The sequence below is a fragment of the Odocoileus virginianus genome, chromosome 29 (assembly GCF_023699985.2).
Source record: "Odocoileus virginianus isolate 20LAN1187 ecotype Illinois chromosome 29, Ovbor_1.2, whole genome shotgun sequence".
Taxonomy (NCBI): Eukaryota; Metazoa; Chordata; class Mammalia; order Artiodactyla; family Cervidae; genus Odocoileus; species Odocoileus virginianus.
This window is the reverse complement of record NC_069702.1, coordinates 35076610-35094061: the sequence shown is the minus strand read 5'-3', so window position 1 is coordinate 35094061 and position 17452 is coordinate 35076610. Positions and strand designations below refer to the sequence as shown.

Here is a 17452-nt window from a genome sequence, read left to right as displayed (position 1 = left end):
ACCTAATGAAACTTAAAAGCTTTTGCACAACAAAGGAAACTACAAGCAAGGTGAAAAGACAGCCTTCAGATTGTGAGAAAATAATAGCAAACCAACCAAGAGATAAAGGATTAATCTCAAAAATATACAGGCAACTCCTGAAGCTCAATTCCAGAAAAATGAATGACTCAATAAAAAAATAGGCTAAATAACTAAACAGACATTTCTCCAAAGAAGACATACAGATGGCTAACAAAGACATGAAAAGATGCTCAACATAACTCATTATCAGAGAAATGCAAATCAAAACCACAATGAGGTACCATTACACGCCAGGCAGGATGGCTGCTATCCAAAAGTCTACAAGCAATAAATGCTGGAGAGGGTGTGGAGAAAAGGGAACCCTCTTACACTGTTGGTGGGAATGCTAAGTAGTACAGCCGCTATAGAAAACAGTGTGGAGATTCCTTAAAATACCAGAAATAGAACTGCCATATGACCCAGCAATCCCACTGCTGGGCATACACACTGAGGAAACCAGATCAGAAAGAAACACGTGCACCCCGATGTTCATTGCACCACTGTTTATAATAGCCAGTACATGGAAGCAACCTAAATGCCCAAAAGCAGACGAATGGATAAGGAAGCTGTGGTACATATACACACTGGACTATTACTCAGCCATTTAAAAGAATTCATTTGAATCAGTGCTAATGAGACGGATGAAACTGGAGCCCATTATACAGAGTGAAGTAAGCCTGAAAGATAAACACCAATACAGTATGCTAAAACATATATATGGGATTTTAAATGATGGTAACGATAATCCAATATGCAAAACAGAAAAAGAGACACATATGTACAGAACAGACTTTTAGACTCTGTGGGAGAAGGGGAGGGTGGGATGTTCTGAGAGAACAGCATTGAAACAAGTATACTATCAAGAGTGAAACAGATCACCAGCCCAGGTTGGATGCACGAGACAAGTGCTCAGGGCTGGTGCAACTGGGAAGACCCAGAGGGATGGGATGGAGAGGGAGGCGGGAGGAGGGATCGGGATGGGAAACACATGTAAATCCATGGCTGATTCATGTCAATGTATGGCGGAAACCACTGCTGTATTGTGAAGTGATTAGCCTCCAAGTAATAATATTAAATGAGAAAATAAATAAATAAAACATCAGGCAGAGGGATAGAAGTTAAAAAAACAAAAGGAATGAGTGAATGGAATGAATAGAAAAGTAACTAGAATTATTGAGTGCCTATTATATAATAGATACATTATACATGTAGTGTTTCACCTAATCTAATAATTTTACCATAAATTTATTATCTTAATTCTCAGTTTCATAAATAAGAAACCAAAGATGTTTAATTTAAAGATTCTGTCTGCTTAATTAAAGAATGAAGACAGTTTAAATCTCATCTAGAGGTTAGCTTGGAAGGTGTAAAGTTCTTCTGCAATTGAGCATGTTTGGGGAAGGAACAATGACTCCTATATTCCAATATAAGAAAAATATTTAAATAAGTTCTCTTTAAATTCCCAAATACCTTACCTTGGCAGCCCTTCTCTAATTAAAAATCGAATCTGAAACATAAAATCTGTATGAATTAAAGATTCACTCTCCATGCAGTGTTGAAATGTTGAAAATCTAGTGTCATGATATCTTTATTGATTTTAGAAATTTACCTCAAAACTGGAAATGTGCAAAAATACTCTTCTGGTAAAATTATCTCAAAATTAAATAGGACTAGAAAGTACTCCCTGGAAGAGGTCATGGCAACCCTCTGCAGTATTCTTGCCTCCAGAATCCTCCTTATGGACAGAGGAGCCTGGGAGATTGCAGTCCATGGAGTCACAGAGAGTCAGACACAACTGAAGCAACTTAGCAGCAGGAGCAGAAAGTACTCATAAATGTAAGCTTTGAACATAGAGAATCACAAATTCAAAGATATATGTGTGTGTGAAATTATTAATTATGAAAGCATGGATTTTATATGTAGGTCTATGTAGGAAATTGATGGGGCCAACTTTTATATAGCAGGCCCTCCATATTTGCAGACACAGAACTCACAAATAAGGAGGGCCAACTATAAGGGACTTGAGCTTTAGAAAATTTTGATATCCATGGGGAGCTTGAATAAATGAACAAAATTGATGGAGAGTAAACTAAAAGTGTGTGTATTATATATGTAAAACAAAACCAAACCAAAAAAAACACACCAGATTTAGAACAGTGCACTTTAGGAAAGCTGAGTACACATTTACTGCTTGGCAACAGATTCTTCTTCCTTCTTAGGAGAAGCCCTTCCCCTGTCCTGAGTACACAGTGGACTTCTTTGTTCTGCTTGACGGTGTGCATTATATGGCATTTGGCCAGTTCCACCAGTATATCTGTCCCTGCAGGAAGGGAAGAGGATCTTCACCTGCATCATAAAGGGGGGTGCCATGCTATTCATCACCCCAAATCAACTATGGGGAGGGGCCTGCTGGCCATGGGAGACCTGCACATTTTATAGATACTAGTTTTGTTGTACCTCATTTCCTTTCTTATGTAAACCATTGCTCTACCAGTGAATTGTGAGTTGAGTTTTTCTTGAAAACTCCAAACCTGTAAGAGTATGCTCACTTATGTCTGTGAGCAAATACTTCTGATGGTTGGCATTGTGACTTTTGCCATCCTTCATATCATGGGAAACCTCACTTGGGACTGGTAGTTTGGATCTTCCTTCCCAACAGATAGACTATCCTGTATATGTCTGTTTTATCTAGTTGTGTGTTTCAAGTCCTTTATTTGCTTATTTATCTTTAGTCTAGTTGCTCTACTCATTATTAAAATCTGATAATGAAATCTTTATTATTTTAGAAATGTCTATCTCCCTGAATTCTGTAACTGTTTGCTTTGTATAATTTGATGGTTTCTTATTAGGGACATAGATATTTATAATTACTATGCCTTCTTAATATGTTGAAACTTTTATTAATATATTATGTCTTTTGGGATCTTGCAAGCTTTTTTTATTTAAAGTATTTGATTTGTCTTATATTAGTATAGCCCACCCTTGCATGAAACACCTTTTTCCAGTGTTTCCCTACCTATTTATGTCTTTGGATCTAAAGTAAGTCTCTTGGAGGTAGCATATATATGAATCATGTTTTTTTTGTTTGTTTGTTTGTTTTAATTTCATCCTGCCAGTCTCTTTCTTTTGATTGGAAAGTTTGTCCATGTATATTTAAGTTACTTACTGATAAGGAGGGGCTTAATTTTTCTATTTGTTTTCTATTATACATATTTTGTAGCTTTTTTGGTCGATCACTTCCTACATTACTGTCTCTTTTGTGCTCAGCTGGTTTTTTCTAGTGAAACATTTTAATTCCCTTCTGATGTCCTTTTCTATATATTCTGTAACTATTTTTTTGGTTACCATGGGAATTATATTTAACATCCTAACATTAAATATTCTAATTTGAATATATGCCAGCTGGATTTCAATAACATAGAAAAACTGCTCAGTTACACTTCCATCCCCGCTCTTTTCACTTTGAGGCCACCAAATTACATCTTTGCACATTGCGTGTCCAAAATCATAAGAGTAACCATTTTTAATATATTAGTATCAAATTATTTAAAAAACAAAAAAGAGTTACAATCCAAAGTTATAATAATACTAGCTTTTAGACAAATAATTTTATAATGTGTTAGTCTCTTAAATCATATAGAACACGCAAAAAAATGGAGCCATAAACCATTGTTACAATAATGCTAGCTTTCAGGATTGCCCATGTTTTTACCTTTACTGAAATTGTTCTCTCTATATATGGCTTTCTAGTTACTGCCTGATGTTCTTTTATTTCAACCTGCTGGAATCTTGTTAGAACTTCTTTCAGAACAAGCCTAGTGGTAACAGACTTCCTCAGGTTTTGTTTATTTGGGAATATTTCTTCCTCATGTTTGAAGGATATTTCTTACCAGATATGAGATTCTTGCTTGGAAGTTTTGTTTTGTTTTGTGTTTTTCGTATAGCACTTTAAATATATGACTCACTGCCTCTGGCTTTCAATGTTTCTGGTTAGAAAACTACTGATGATATTTTTGAGAATCCTTTGTATGTGATGTCACTTATCTCTTTCAGCTTTCAAGATTCTCTCTTCATCTTTGTCTTTCCACAATTTGATTACAGTATGTCTTGGTTTGAACCTCTTTGAGGTCATACAGCATGAAGTTCATTTAATTTTTGGATGTTCATATTCAGCTTTTTCACCATATTTTGGAATTAATTTCATATGAAATGGTACTGAGTTTTCCAATATATTTCTTTAATAATTCATAAGACCAGAGACATTTCTATTTGTCTCTTATAAATGTTCTCTTGATTTTTAAAATAGCCTCCTATCCTTCAAAGAAACCATGTAATTCAGTGACTAATCAATCTGAGATTATATAATTTCCAATGCATATATTTTGCTAATAAATATGGGTGAATTCTACCTATCATTTATACCATCATCCTTTGGGAGGAAAAATAAAATAATCAGTTAACACTTCCATGTAATGAAAGACTCAAAAAGACTTAGAAAAATACACTATCCAGAAAGGCTCCAAAATTCCACTAGTTTCTCAAGGTAAATATTTAATTGTCAACTGTATTGAAGTTTTTTTGTTTTTTTTTTTTTAATGCTGCCTAGCCTTTTCATTCAACACAAGAAACATTTAACAGTATTTTGGCAAATTTTAGTAATCTTTCTAGTAGTATATCCCCAATACATTAGCTTATTTAATCTCTCCAAACAAATAAATAAATGATTATTCTCCTTTATCTACTTTTGTTTCTTTTTTAGGATATTTGTTTATTTTTTGGCTGTGGTAAGTTGTTCCTACACACAGGCTTTCTCTAGTTGTGGCAATTGGAGTCTCCTTTCTTGAGGTGTGTGGGCCTCTTATTGCGGTGGCTCCTCTTGTTTCGGAGCACAGGCTCTAGGCGTGGGCTTCGGTAGTTGCAATGCCTGGGCTCAGTAGTTAAGGCAGGCAGGCTCTAGAGCACATGCTCAGTAGTTGTGATGTACAGGCTTAGCTGCTCCGAGACATGTGGGATCTTCCCAAACTGGGGATCAAACTGGTGTCCCTTGCAATGCAAGGCAGATTCTTAATCACTGGGCAATCAGGGAAGCTCTACTTTTGTTTATTTTGGTGCTGATTTTTCTCCCCTGTATTATTGTCTGTAGATTGTATATGTCATCAGGATATTTGAATGCTCTGAAAAACAAACTTAAAATTACATACAAAATATTTCTGAAAAATAACATCCTTGGTACTTCTCAGGGGCAAACATCTTGTCATCATGCTTTGTAATGTATTATTCAAAAATAATAGTACAGAAGAGGTGTCTTTACACATTTTAGAAATGTCAAAATTTAAATATTTTCTTACATATTGTATGGTTTTGTAGTCCTCATAACCTAAAACTTTGCTTTGCTTTGCATTGCATTCACCACTACCCTGTTGCACATGATAAGATGTAGTGTTATTACATGAATTGAGTTCAAATAAATATGTGACCATTTTCTCTAAATACTTACAGAATAATAGTTCAGTTGTCCATATTTTAAAACTGGGCTTTTCCTCATGTAGCAGTTGTCAGAAAAAAATAAATCGTCCGAATTATATCTTTGTAGAACAAAAACTGATTTCACATTAGCAATGCTAGATTCAGCATTTCCAGCCAAAAAAAAAAAAAAAGAAAAAAGAAAAAGAAAGGGAAAGAAAGAGCCCTAAAATTGAGCTTTTATGAGTGTTTCATGTTTAGATTGAAATCCCTGTAGCATTCTTGAATAATTACTCTTCACTCCATATACAAGGATGATAAAAGCTTTATTCTTGCCTTCAAGAAAGAGTGCACTATCTATTAATGCAGGGAGATAATAAGTATATAAATATGAGAGATAATAGACAACTTGCTCAAAGAGAGTATATATGAGTATAATAGAGTATGGTAAGCATATTTGGGAGCCCAGAAGAACCAACAACAAGAAATTGCTGGAAGAGAAGAGGAAAAGAAAGGGTCAGGTTATGGAGTTTTAGAGAAAAGCTGTCAATTTGGTTCATCTTTTAAGATGATTTCATAGCTTTATGATTTTACTTCTTTCTGGATAAACACACTTATGTGTGCATGAGTGTATACACACACACACACAGACACACACATGGTTAACTGTAATGGAGATAAGACTGAAAAAAGTCAGATTAGATAAATACCTTCAAGGGGTGTTTTGAGTATTAAAATTTGGTCCTATACTTTTCAGTTGCCTCAGAAGCTAGTACTGCCAGAAGGAAGAATATTATTTTCACTTACATTTAATTTAAACTTAAATCCACATGCTAATTAAGTTGTAAGTGCTTAATAAATAATGACACATAGTTATAATCAGGGCCTCAATGTTTACAAGTATATGTGTACCTATTCTTCTCTAATGGATCACAGGTGTGGAGAATCAACGAGGGAAACAGCTTTTTAAACCAAAATATGTTAAATAGCAAAATAGCTAAAAGAATAAATTGCTTCTATTTTTTCTATTGATGAAACTTTGTTGGGTAGTAATGAGGTTACTTTATTTATGGCATTATATGTTTCAAATGTTAAAGATGTACAAATGAATCAATAAACATCTTCTAGTGAAAAATATAGAAATGTTCCAGTTGATCCAAGGGCTGGGAGTGTGCAGAAATGAGAAGGTACCATTGTAATCAAGATCTTCTGTGTTTGTGGGATGACTTTAGGTACTGGATTTTCAATCTCCAGCACAGAGGGGAAAAAAAAAATCAGTTTAGCAGAATAATCTATTAAAACTGGAAAGTCCTCTGAGAATAACATAGATCATAGATATGTAACATAACTTTTCGCTCATGAAGTGAGAAGCCAAAGTGAAACTGCACAGTTGGTATCAATGTAGAAAGTCACCAAATGCACCAATGTGCCTACTGCTGATGCTTAGATTACATAGTTTGGGTGGATTTTCCAAATGAAAATTTTATGGATATTGATAGCTTTCCCCTCTTGAATCCTAAATACAATTGCATGTTTTTGTTTTTTCATGATCATTAAGTAGTGATAGAAGATTGTTTTAAAGTCTATAAAGATTATGTATTATTTCCTTTTTCTCATATACAGTATAATTAATTTTAGGACAATTTGGACCAGTTTAATAGTTTATAATTTCCAAATTATTATCAATATTTCTTTAATCTCATTGTCTGCTGTTGAGTGGGCTGTGCTCCCTCCCTGTTAGTTGTTTGTCCTGAGGCAGCCCAGTTCTGGGGTCTGCAGACTCTATGGGAGGGCTCCTGGAGATCTCCAAGAAGAGGACTTATGCCAACATGTGACTCCCAGGACTGCTACTGCCCCTGTCCCCATGGCAGGCCACTGATGATCCATGTCTCCACAGGAGACCCTCAAACACTCAGAGGCAGGTTTGGCTCAGTCTATCACAAGAATAGATTTGAAAGTTTTTCTTCTTTCTCCATGCTCCTCTCGTGGTCCCACTGCTTGATGCTGTGCTTCTTTTTGGGGAGAGGTTTTAGTCTGACTGATTCAATCTTTTAAACATTGTGTGGTCAGTTCATGGTTCTTTCCTGGGGCTCCCACCCGTCCTGGCACCAGCCACAGGACAGAGAAGCCTGGCATGCTACCGTTCATGGGGTCACGAAGAGTCAGACATGATTTAGTGACTCAGCAACAGCAATCCTTATTTTGGCTCTACTAATAACTGACAGTGTAATTGTGGACAGGTTATCTATCCTACAGAGCCGAGATTCTCAATGCCAGCACTATTGCCATTTTCAACCAAGTAACACTTTATTGTTCATATTGGGAGCTGTGGAGGAGGTGTATTGTGTGTGCAGAAGGATGTTTAGTAGCACTTCAGGCTTCTATTCTATAGTTTACTGTAGTAACCTCCTAGTCATAGCAATCAAAAGTACCCTAAATATCATAAAATATTTTCTGGGGGACAAAAACACCATTGGTAAACCACTGATGTAGACCCCCTTAAAATCCAGTGTCTTCAGCAATACTATGGATATTTGAAGCTTATTAAATGAAAATATGTAGTTCCTGATTGTTAGTAAATGTTAACTATTCTCATTGTTTTGATTTTGCTACATGTTAATATATAGATGTGTTTTTCTTTTGGAAATATGTGTCTATAAATTATAGAGGTATGTTTCATGAAGTAATATTTTATTATATATAAATTATACATATATGTTTTCTGTGCCTGATAGAAAAATAAATTATGAATAAAGTTGTGACTATATTAGATTTTTATTGGTAATGGAAGGATGAGAAGACATGCCTTACTCAAGTGGGTAGGTACAACTCTGTGCTTTTGAGAAGACAAAGATAGCAAAGTCCCAATAGGAAGCAATAATTATTCTTGTGAAATTTGAAAACCCTGAATATTACTATTAAACAAGGAGATGCTAATTGGGTGAATGGAAATAAGTAGTAAATGTAGATGTGTACTGAATAGATAATTTTGGAAGTAAGAATATAGATGTTGGAGCTGGAAAAGTTTTGCCAAGTAGAGAGGTTGCTATATTTCTCTTTAATATAAGCAATATTCCACATCGTTTTTGTTTTTGCATCTTAGCTAGACTGCAGGTGACCATCAAAAATGGAACCTCAAATTTAGATAAAAGAAACTGTGTTTTAATCTATTCTCATTTGTTACTGAAAGGGATAGCTACATGTAATATGGCTGGGAAATGAGCTCAGTGTCTTCATTATTTTGGACTACTATAACAGAATACCATAGACTGAGTACCTTAGGGGGAGAAATATTTCTCACAGTTCTAAAGGCTGGGGTCAGGGTACTAGTGTGATTGACTTCTGATGCAAATATTGAAAGGGATGAGGGTGTCAAATAAACAACTAGAAAAGTGTGTGCAAAGCTACATGTGATAATGTTTATTAATCTTGTATGTTTTGAATGGAAGAAAAAACAAGAATAGATCACAGCAATTGTACAGTTAATCTATATTATTAGAAGTCATGATCGCTTTACTTTTTGGGAGGTTAGTGTAGTTAACTTGTAGTTAATTTGTAGTTAACTACAAGAAAGCAGAGTGGGTTGCAGGGAGGGGACCTCTGGGATGCTGGAGCATTCTGTTTCTGAAATAATCTGAAAACAGATTAAATATTACTAGAATCTTCTAAATGTACTCATATGTCATCTCTTTAACCCATAACAATTTTTCCAGATAAGATATAGAATATCATATTTCTAAAAGCATATCTAAAAGCATATATCTAAAAGATTGCATTGTAATGCTTGTTACTCTGAATAGAGTTGTTTTTTTTTTTTTCCTTAGTTAGAATTAAGAATAATATACTGTCCTCTTAGAAATTATCTTGATGCAATTTCAAATGTGCTAACTCCTCATTTTCTTATATTCTCTGACAGAATTGAATGTTCTAAAATAATACATCAAAGTAACATTAGATCCAGACTGGCCTAAGAGTCATGTCCTCTCAATATCTATCCAAACCCAGTACAGTTTACTTAGTATGTTCTAACTATAGTGGGTGATTTTTTGGTCCTCAAACACACCAAGGTTTCCCTGTATCAGTGCCTTATATAAATCAGTTTTATTTGTTTAAGACATTCTTCCAGCAATACTTCACCTGGTTAAAATACTCTATAAGTCACAGCTGAAATGTCACCCAATTACAGAGGAAATTCACGGTCTCACCATATGTCTCATCCTGCCCCTCATATTAGTCTTTACTCTGTCGTACACATAATTAATTTCCTTATAACATGATAACAGTCCAAATTTACTTTGCTACTCATTTGATTATCATATTCTCATTTTCTCTCCTAAATGAAGTTCCAAGAAAGCAGAAACCCTGTTTACTTTATTCAGAAGGTATCAGAACTATTTTCTTTTTTTTTTTTTCAGAACTATTTTCTTAGAAACCAAATACCAATAATTATTTTAACAAATTACTTGAAATTATGTTGTATAAAATCTAAAAACCAGTAATATAAATCAAACAAAGATGTTATATAATTTTAGAAGCAATAATAATTGAAAATTATTTGAGTCTATGATCATTTCCTATAAGGGAAAGGATATTATAGGTTGCTTACCTCAAACATCTCATTTTATAAAAAGAAACCACATATCTAAACAGGTTAAAAAACTTAGCCAATGTCTAATATTTTATAATAACAATTCCTAATTTACTTACTTTTTTCTATAAATTTCTTCTTAATGTAACAGTACTTGGATTAAAAAATATTATCAGTATTATATATCCTATTGTATTTTTTATTGAATTAACCAAGCAGTGTTTAAATAAAATATAACAATTCCATCTACTTAGAAATCCTGCCAGGGACTATGAGAGAGCTTTTGGAAAATAAATCATTTGGTAAATGTATAGCAAGTAGAAAAATGAATTGTAAGTAAGAATTCATTATAGAAATAACATTGATTTCGAGGTTAGTAGAATGACAGGATACACAGAAAATTATGCTTTGTGATTGTTGTGAACATATCTTATATTCAATGTAAAAAGTAAAATTTCTAGGTACCAGGCATTTCTCAGTCAAATAATATGAAAATATTACTTCTATATCATCAAGAAAATAAATGTATTATGATTATACATTCATTTAAAAAAATATTCCTGAGTATATTTTTCTTACATATTTTTAACACTATTATCAAGCTACAGTTAAAAAGCAAAATTCCATTTTAGCAAGGAACTTCTGCCTCCAAAAATGATTTGGTACATTTCCATGATCAAACCTCCTCTGAAGGAAAGCTAATTATAGATTTCAGTATGCACCTGGGTGAAAATTAACTTTTAAGCAGCCTTTAAAATAAATGGTTTTTAATTATTATCATTATGCAAAAACTGCATAAATGCCTTTAATTGTATGTATAAAGTAACATTTGCTATAATCACCTCTAATATCCAGGAGCAACTACAATTTTTTTTTCTTTTTTTAAATAAAAATAAAAGTAATCCTCATTATTGATTCACAGGTCATTTTATTTTATGAGCACAAATATTATCATTGAAATACATCAACTGTTAAAATTTAACATGTATTGATAGTTATTCAAAATTGAACTTAAAGTATCCAGAAAATAAGTTTAATTACTGGAAGAAGATTAAAAGTCAGTTTGCAAGATAGTCAACTATAATGTTGAATTTTGTGATTTGATTACCTTTCAATATTAAGCATAATATTTTTCATAGAGAAGTAAAATTGAGGATGCACATTTGAAAAATAAGAACGTTTCATCTATTTAAAAATATTTTATGCTACCATTTTGTATTGTCTCTTTTAAGAAATGATATTGCTAAAAATTACTGTGTCTGCCTGTATATGAGTTAGAGAATAGTGTTTCCACAATATTTTGTGAAGAGAAAAAATGTACTAAAGGTCTATTTTTATTTAAACTTAGAAATTTAAGAAATATGCAATCAAATTAAAAATACCTTTAAAATAGCAACTTGAGGTAGAAATGATGGAAGGGTGGTCAAGAGAGGCAAAGGTCGTGATAATATGAGCTGGTATAGCCGCTGATTCAACTTTAGTTCTCTTGTTTTTCTTTTGATTTCTCTCTCTCTTCAGCTACTTTTTATAAGAAATATGTAAAAGATGAAGATGTGGTATTTTAAAAAAACTTTAAATTTTTTACTTTTGGGTTGAAAAAGTATTATTCCAGACAATTATTTTAAAATTAGCTATCAATGGCTATATTTAACTGTGATGCTTTTTTTAATATTGTATGTAATTACAAATCTAGTGTCTGTCAGAAAATTCTAACTTTAATTCACTAAATCTTGAATACTTATATCATAAAATTTCAGTGAAAGATATTAGCTACCATTCTAATACTTCAAATTGAAGACAGAAACTATAGCTTGCAGGGATTCTAATTGTTACATTAAATGATTTGGAGGTAGAGGTTAAGGTCTGTGAATTGTGATTCTTCTTACTCCTGTTTAAGATTATTTCCAGCATTTGCTTGGAATGGGGCCTTTATTAGTAAAGACATAGTAAGTCCTACTTTGACTTTTTTCCCATTTCTTTTTTTTTTAAATTTTTTTAATTTTTTTACATTTAGGCCATGATGTGTAGCATGTGGTATCTTGATTTCCTGACCAAGATCCAAAAGTGGAATTGTGGATTCTTAGCTTACCGTACTGCCAGGGAAATCCCTAGTAATTCTACTTTAAGAGAGGTAGGTTTATTTGAAAAACTCACTCCCCTGTGGGTCCTGTCTATTTGGGTTGTTTCATCCTCCTGAAAAACCCTTAAATTGATTCACATAGATTTGTGTTAATAGAAGATAGTTACTAAACACCAAGTAAATGAGTGTATAATTCCATCTATGAAAACATTATTGGACAGTAATCATTAGTTCATAGATCTATCTCAGAAGAAACACTCATGGTTTATTTGTATATATCAATCAGTAATGGTTTATTTGTATATATCAATCAGTAATGGTATATTTTTAATTTTTAAACTTTTTAAAAATTTTATTATTAATGGTATGTTCCACAAAAATGATAGAAATGAAGAGCAAATGCATTTTAATATAATATAATGGATAAATGGCCTGAGAGAAAACTGCTCATGTGAACCAGGATATTTAATACAACCACAGTAGATAATTTTTAACAGGAATATACAGGTTGAGGTAATAGCCATTCCTTTGTATCCATGTAGACCAAGGTATAAGACAACCAAAATTGTCTTCATCGCTTCAGTTCAGTTGCTCAGTTGTGTCTGACTCTTTGTGACCCTATGGATTTCTGCATGCCAGGCTTCCCTGTCCATCACTAACTCCCAAAGCTTGCTCAAACTCATGTCCATTGAGTCATTGATGCCATTCAACCATCTCATCCTCTGTTGTCCCCTTCTCCTCCTGTCTTCAATCTTTCCCAGCATCAGGGTCTTTTCCAATGAGTCAGTTCTTCCTATCAGGTGGCCAAAGTATTGGAGTTATCTTCCTATATGTTTTCAATTAAATTAATTCTACTAACTACTTGCTTTATCTTCATGAGTTATATTGGGGTTTCCCTGGTGGCTTAGATGGTAAAGAATCTGCTGGCAATGCAGGAGACATGAGTTAGATCCCTGGGTCAAGAAGATCACTTGGAGAAGGGAATAGTTACCTTCTCCAGCATACTTGCCTGGGACATCCCATTGACAGAGGAGCCTGGCGAGCTACAGTCTGTGGACCACAGAGTCAACAAGATTTAGTGACTAGCAACTACAGCAATAGCAAACATAGTCCAATACTCCATAGGGCTCATTTCCCCAAGAACTGAATGGATAATTGGAATATACATACTTTGCAGTTTGCATAACTTCATTGTGCATTAATTTCTTGGGCTATAGGGCAAGAACTATTGCCTTGGCGAAACCAAATGGAAACCTCTGAAACTGCACTCATTCTTTTGTAAATATAAACAAGCTGCACCCCAATGAATGATTCAGTTCAGTTCAGTTACTGAGTTTCCTCCAACTCTGCGACCCCTGGATTGCAGCACGCCACGCTTCCCTGTCCTTCGCTGTCTCCCAGAATTTGCTCAAACTCACGTCCACCGAGTCGACGATGCCATTGAACCATCTCATTCTCTATCCTCCCTTATCCTCCTTCTTCTCAAACACTGTACTTCAAAAGCACCAGTTCTTTGGTGCTCAACCTTCTTTATGGTCCAACTCTCATAACCATACATGACTGCTGGAAAAACCATAACTCTGACTAGATGGACCTTTGTTGGCAAAATAATGTCTCTGCTTTTTAATATGTTGTTTAGGTAACTCATAGCTTTTCCTACCAAGAGCAAGCATCTTTTAATTTCATGGCTGCAGTCACCATCTACAGTTATTTTGGAGCCCCCCAAAATAAAGTCTGTCACTGTTTCCATTGTTTCCCCATCTACCTGCCGTGAAGTGATGGACCCAATGCCATGACTTTGTTTTCTGAATGTTTTGTTTTATGCCAGCTTTTTCACTATGCTCTTTCACACTCATCAAGAGCCTCTTTAGTTTCTCTTCACTTTTTGCCATAACTGTGGTGTTATCTGCATATCTGAGGTTATTGACATTTCTCCCAGCAATCTTGATTCCAGCTCATCCTTCATCCAGCCCAGCATTTCCCATGCTGTACTCTGCCTGTAAGTTAAATAAGCAAGGTGAAAATAAACAGCCTTAATGTACTCACACTTCTTTCCCAGTTTGAAACCAGTCCATTGTTCCAAGTCCAGTTCTAAGAGTTGCTACTTGACCTACATACAGGTTCCTCAGGTGGTCTAGTAATCCTATTTCATTAAGACTTTTCCACAGTGTTGTGATCCATGCAGTCAAAGGCTTTAGTGTAGTAAATGAAGCAGAAGTAGATGTTTTTTTCTGGAATTTTCTTGCTTTTTCTATGATCCAGTGGATGTTGGCAATTTGATCTCTGGTTCCTCTGCCTTTTCTAAATGAGTGATTAGTGCTACGCCTAAAGAGCCAGACTGGACTAAGCAACTAACACTGTCCTAATACGTGAACTATGTAAAAAGTAGGGGCCATATTATAGCCTTTCCTTCTCTCCTCTACTGTTTGTCTAGAGCTGACATTTAACAAATTCATCAATAAATAGAACATGAAAATTTGAATGTTAAGTGGTCATATGGAGCACTCTTGCCTAGTTGGTATGGTGATGATAGCATCTCACTTGTTCCTTTCTCAATCTGTGCAACTTATTTTTGACCAATCCCATAGTCTTCGATGCTGACATTATGTGTTCAGTTCAGTCACTCAGTTGTGTCCAACTCTTTGTGACCCCATGAACTGCAGCACGCCAGACCTCCCTGTCCATCACCAACTCCTGGAGTCTACCCAAACTCATGTCCATTGAGTCAGTGATACCATCGCACCGTCTCATCCTCCATCGCTCTTTCTCCTCCTGCCCTCAATCTTTCCCAGCATCAGGGTCTTTTCCAATGACTCAGCTCTTTGTAATAGGTGGCCAAAGTATTAGAGTTTCTGCTTCAGCATCAGTCCTTCCAATGAACACCCAGGACTGATCTCCATTAGGATGGACTGGTTGGATGTCCTTGCAGTCCAAGGGACTCTCAAGAGTCTTCTCCAACATACATATATACTTTATTTAAAGTAGAGATGAGTCATATTTGTCTTTCTCTGTTGAAAGCATAGAATTTTTCACTTGCTAATATCTTCATAATCTTTACATTGACATAAAAATCACAATTATTGAAAATATACACACAAGAATTTTAGAATTTGAGAATGTAGTTGCATTTATAAGAGGAAAGTAATCATACATTTGGAAATACAGTAGCATACTTGGAAAATAATATTACATTAAATAAGTGTGGTTTCATTCTCTTTTGCTGAATGACTATTAGTGAATTAAAATATGCTGTCATATTCTTTTGAGATATTTTAATAAGGTGCACTTGGGAGTGGTAAAGCTTTTGAATAGATGATTTTGTTATTTCTTGAATAGTTGGTCACATATCTTAATAAGAAATGATTCATGTCAATGTATGGCAAAAACCACTACAATATTGTAAAGTAATTATCCTCCAACTAATAAAAATAATTGGGAAAAATAAATAAATAAAAATAAAAAGCAAAATAAAATAAAATAAAAATTGCTTCCTTAAAAAAAAAACCTACAAAATTAATTTAGACCTACATTTACCAGGGATATTTTGTCAAATATCTAAATATCTAAGAGCTTTCATAATAATATTTTGATATATGTATGTCTATGTATCCATCTATTTAGATACATTTATATCCAATAACTGGAAAGACTCTAGAAATTAACCAATGTAAAGAGACCCAATTTAAATATGAGTAAAAGTTTCTTTTAAACTTTTAATGAATATGTATTTAATTTTTATAATATAATTCATCTCTGTCAAAGTATATATGTATATTTACACGCACAATCTTAATACACTGGATTTGAGGAGACATAGAAATTTTAAAATGTGAAAATAAAGAAAATATCTTTTCACTCTTAATCTCAACGTTCTAATGCACACTTTCCTCATCATCACATATTGTCCATTTGGAATATATCTATTTCTATATTCACATATAAACATGATCTATATGTAAATATAAATATGTATATAGTTTATAGTTATGTTTAATAAGTAATGCCTAGAAAATATTTTGATTGTTGTATTTCCAGAATGATATACAATGTGTATTATGAATAACTAAGATGCATGGCTAATTACAAATATTTAACTTTTAATATAGGTAAAATTGAACTACTGACATAATAGTTTCAAGACATCTGAAATTTCCCAGTAACATATTGAACTCTCTGCTCAATTACTCTCAAAATAATATGTAAAATTCATTTGAAATATTGCAGTATCCACTTTATAGAATTCAAATATTTTAAATTGTCTTAAGCCAATAGTATTATGAAAGATTTAATGAAGTAAGAACATCTCATTCAAGGATCAGTCCCTTGCAAACACACAGGATGCTATTTTCAATTAGCCATATTTATAATTTCAACTTTTCATTTGCCTCAAGTTTATTACCCTAAATTCAGCTAAATTACTATATTGATATATAAATTTATATATATTTGCTCTTATATATTTTTATATAAGCAAAAATACTATTGTATGTGAATTTCTGGAACATAATAGGCAATTACCCTTGGTCAAATTTCATTTAGTGAGTTAATATACTGCTTTTCTGTACATGAGATAAGATCACTTATTTTTCTTACAGTATAAATGGAATCATTGCTGATTTCCTACGCATATAAGAATTGAATTTCTTCAGATAAATCTTATGTTTCTTTTGTGCCCACAGAGACATCTGGATACTCATCAGAAGTGTAAAAATCCCAACTAGAAGAAAAAAATAAATAATTATTGTTTTTTTTTTATGAACATAATGCTTTGTTTGAAAAAAATAGCTTTTAAAATATTTCAAGGGTCATATAATTCTCTATCAATTTTCCTTATTTATATTGCCTAGCATCATATACATACAATCAATATTGCAGGGTTGATTAAACATAAATATATAGAAATTGAAATAATTCTACATTTTTTACACCCCACTGCCACATAATACTTCCAAAGAAGAAATTATTAAAATCCCTTTGATTTTTTCAATAATAGTTGTTCATATGTGTGTAAAACACTTCTTCTACACACATATATACATATAAGATAAATCACATAAATTCTAATCCACATTTTTGTACAGTGGAACAAAAAGGATGAAATGGAAATAATATATATCCCTTCTAATAAAAGCAGTTTATTGCCATTTAACTTATTTGTGTTTTAAAATGACCAGCATTCAAGATGACACATTCATGCCCCACCTCTTCCCTTCACAGATGGATGTGAACACTTGAAGAAATAGTATGTACAAGTCTGTGGA

General features: G+C 33.4%; 1 protein-coding gene across 1 annotated transcript in view; it reads right to left on the bottom strand.

Moving 5' to 3' along the window:
• Positions 1–15751: 15751 nt before the first annotated feature.
• The window catches only part of TECRL (trans-2,3-enoyl-CoA reductase like), a 135528-nt gene continuing 133827 nt past the window's right edge, over positions 15752–17452 (bottom strand). Inside the window, exon 12 of the mRNA XM_070458009.1 lies at positions 15752–16908. Within this exon, the coding sequence (XP_070314110.1) occupies positions 16781–16908 (128 nt within the window). The 3' untranslated portion in view covers positions 15752–16780. The remainder of the gene's footprint in view (positions 16909–17452) is intronic.